Source organism: Spinacia oleracea, chromosome 6 (genome assembly GCF_020520425.1).
Source record: "Spinacia oleracea cultivar Varoflay chromosome 6, BTI_SOV_V1, whole genome shotgun sequence".
NCBI classification, from domain to species: Eukaryota; Viridiplantae; Streptophyta; class Magnoliopsida; order Caryophyllales; family Amaranthaceae; genus Spinacia; species Spinacia oleracea.
The window spans coordinates 127,979,096-127,981,244 of NC_079492.1; the positions used below are offsets into that span (position 1 = coordinate 127,979,096).

Genomic DNA, 2,149 nt, shown 5'->3' on the forward strand with positions numbered 1-2,149 from the left:
TCGAATTTTCTTGGTTTTCCAGTACCGCAAATCTCGAGCCAATCCCTTCAGTCACGCCTGAAATCACGCCTTTCTTATTTACTGCATTATTCTCCTTGCTTTGACCACTTTTGCCGGTAGTCCTGTCATCACTTCCGGTAACTTTTCCGGCTGCATTATTCTGTTTTTCCGTTCTTGGGGTCCTTTTTCGAACAGGTTTCTTGACCAACATCCAAGAGCAAAATCCTCCAGTTCTTCCGGGTTATTTTTCTTTGGTTGTTCAGAGATTCTTGTTTCAATCAACCGGGTGTGAATATCTTCATGGCAGCCTGATTTTCAATGTGCAAGGTTGGGCAGTTTTCCTCATTATGTCCCATGATCCCACATTTAAAGCATATCATCTTAATCCCCTCATATTGCACTCTCCATACCTTCCCTTTCAACTAGAATTTAGAGAGTAGAGGCTTAGTGAGGTCAATTTCAACACTCAGTCTTGTGAACTGTCCTCTGTCAGCTTGGGCAGTTGATTTATCAACTCGCAATACCTTTCCAATCTTAGAACCAATTTTATGGAGGAAGTTGATGTCAAAGTACTCTACCGAGAGATTGGGTATTCTCACCCAAGCAGTAAGTATTTTTAGGGGAGCATCATCTGGAACAAAGTTCGGCACCCACTTACGAATTGTTAGGTAGCAGTCGTCTAACATCCATGGGCCCTGCGTGATTACAAAGTTGTAATCTGCTTCACTAGTGAACCTTGCAATAAAATATCTGCACCCTATGTCAGTTAGGGAAAGCTCTCCCTTAATGCTCCATTTCTTTTTAAGTCTCCTCATAAGTCCCATATAACCTAATTTGCCATCAAACATCTTGATGATTAGGGAGTTTTTCCATGGGCGGCGCATACGTCTCTTTTCCTCTTTTGATAACAGTATAACCGGGCACCGCTCATCATGTATGTAATCCTCTGGTCCAACATCATCATCAGATACATCATCATCCTCATCTGGGTATGGTATTTGAGACTCACCATGGGGTTGTTGTGGGCCTCGTACCATGTCTCTGAATGATAGCTGGTGAGATTGGGTATCCGTAGTGGTATTACCATTACCTTGTTGGTCCCCTAGATTGTGATTTGTAGGTTGATTTTCTGCCTCCTCCATATTTTCATCTCGGTTGATGTTTCTATCAAAGATTAGATGGGTAATTTTGCGTTTATGCTTTTTGTTTGAGCGATGAATCAGATCTTTTTCTTGGGGTGATTTTGGTGTTCCTGCGGGGGTTTCCCTTGAGAGAATATTGTTTTTACTAAATTTTTATTAATGATATTGAATAATTCAAAACTATTTGTAAAGTATGGTGCTAGGGAACTAATGTAGTCATCTATTTTTCAGTTGACATCAATAACATAGTAAAATCAATACTAATCTAGAAGACGTCCGTAGGGAAGAGGAATGAAGAACATCATGAAATCAAGCTAATTACACTATCACACGAATTCGAACAAGTCAAAATTTATTAAAGATTAAACACAGAAAAATGCATGCAAAGGCAAAAAACGAGGGATTACAAGGGATCTTCTCCATAAGTGGAGCCGCAACCTCACGAAGAATCCAGGTAACAATCAATGACAGCGCAAAGAACAGATGGGTAAATTATGTGATTTTGAGTTGATTTTATTTCCCGTGTTTGAGTAAAGATTAAAAATGGAGTAATTGTCTTCTTGGGTGCATAAGGAATAGAATGGATGAGCGGTAAAACGGTGAATGGGAGGTAGAAGGAAATGGCGGTGGAGCATTCCAGTGAGAATATGACTTCTCATTTTCTTTCTTTTTATTTTTTTATTTTTTTAACAGCTATTATAAAGTAACTTTAACTTCCTATCCATTTTTAACTCCTTCTCATTTTATTGTATTTTCTTTTTATTTTTTTAACAGCTATTAGAAAACTAGACTTATTGTCTCATGAGCTGGATTTTGAGATTTGGTGCCTACCAAACTTATTACATAAATTTCTTCAAAAAAAAAAAAAAAAAAAAAAAAACTTATTACATAAATAATTTATATCTACCTCTTTTGCTAATAATATATCCCCTACTTATCTTTTAGTGATCTATTTAGTATATTGATACTTTCTTCCACTATTTTTTTTTTTTTGGTGCAATAGACGG

The 2,149-nt window shown here is 37.3% G+C and overlaps 1 protein-coding gene across 1 annotated transcript; it reads right to left on the reverse strand.

Annotated features, from left to right (window-relative positions):
• Positions 1–278: 278 nt before the first annotated feature.
• On the reverse strand, positions 279–1,142 carry LOC110787054 (uncharacterized). The gene is made up of 2 exons (XM_021991624.2): positions 525–1,142; positions 279–422 (listed from the first exon to the last, which is right to left on the reverse strand). The coding sequence occupies exons 1-2, from the start codon at positions 1,140–1,142 to the stop codon at positions 279–281; spliced, it is 762 nt and encodes a 253-aa protein (XP_021847316.2).
• Between the last annotated feature and the right edge of the window lie 1,007 nt (positions 1,143–2,149).

Coding starts and splice junctions, on each gene's coding strand:
- LOC110787054 (XM_021991624.2), bottom strand. CDS start 1,142: ATGGAGGAGGCAGAAAATCAACCTACAAATCACAATCTAGGGGACCAA. Junction 423..524: donor TTGGTTCTAAGATTGGAAAG/GTATTGCGAGTT, acceptor TCTAAATTCTAG/TTGAAAGGGAAGGTATGGAG.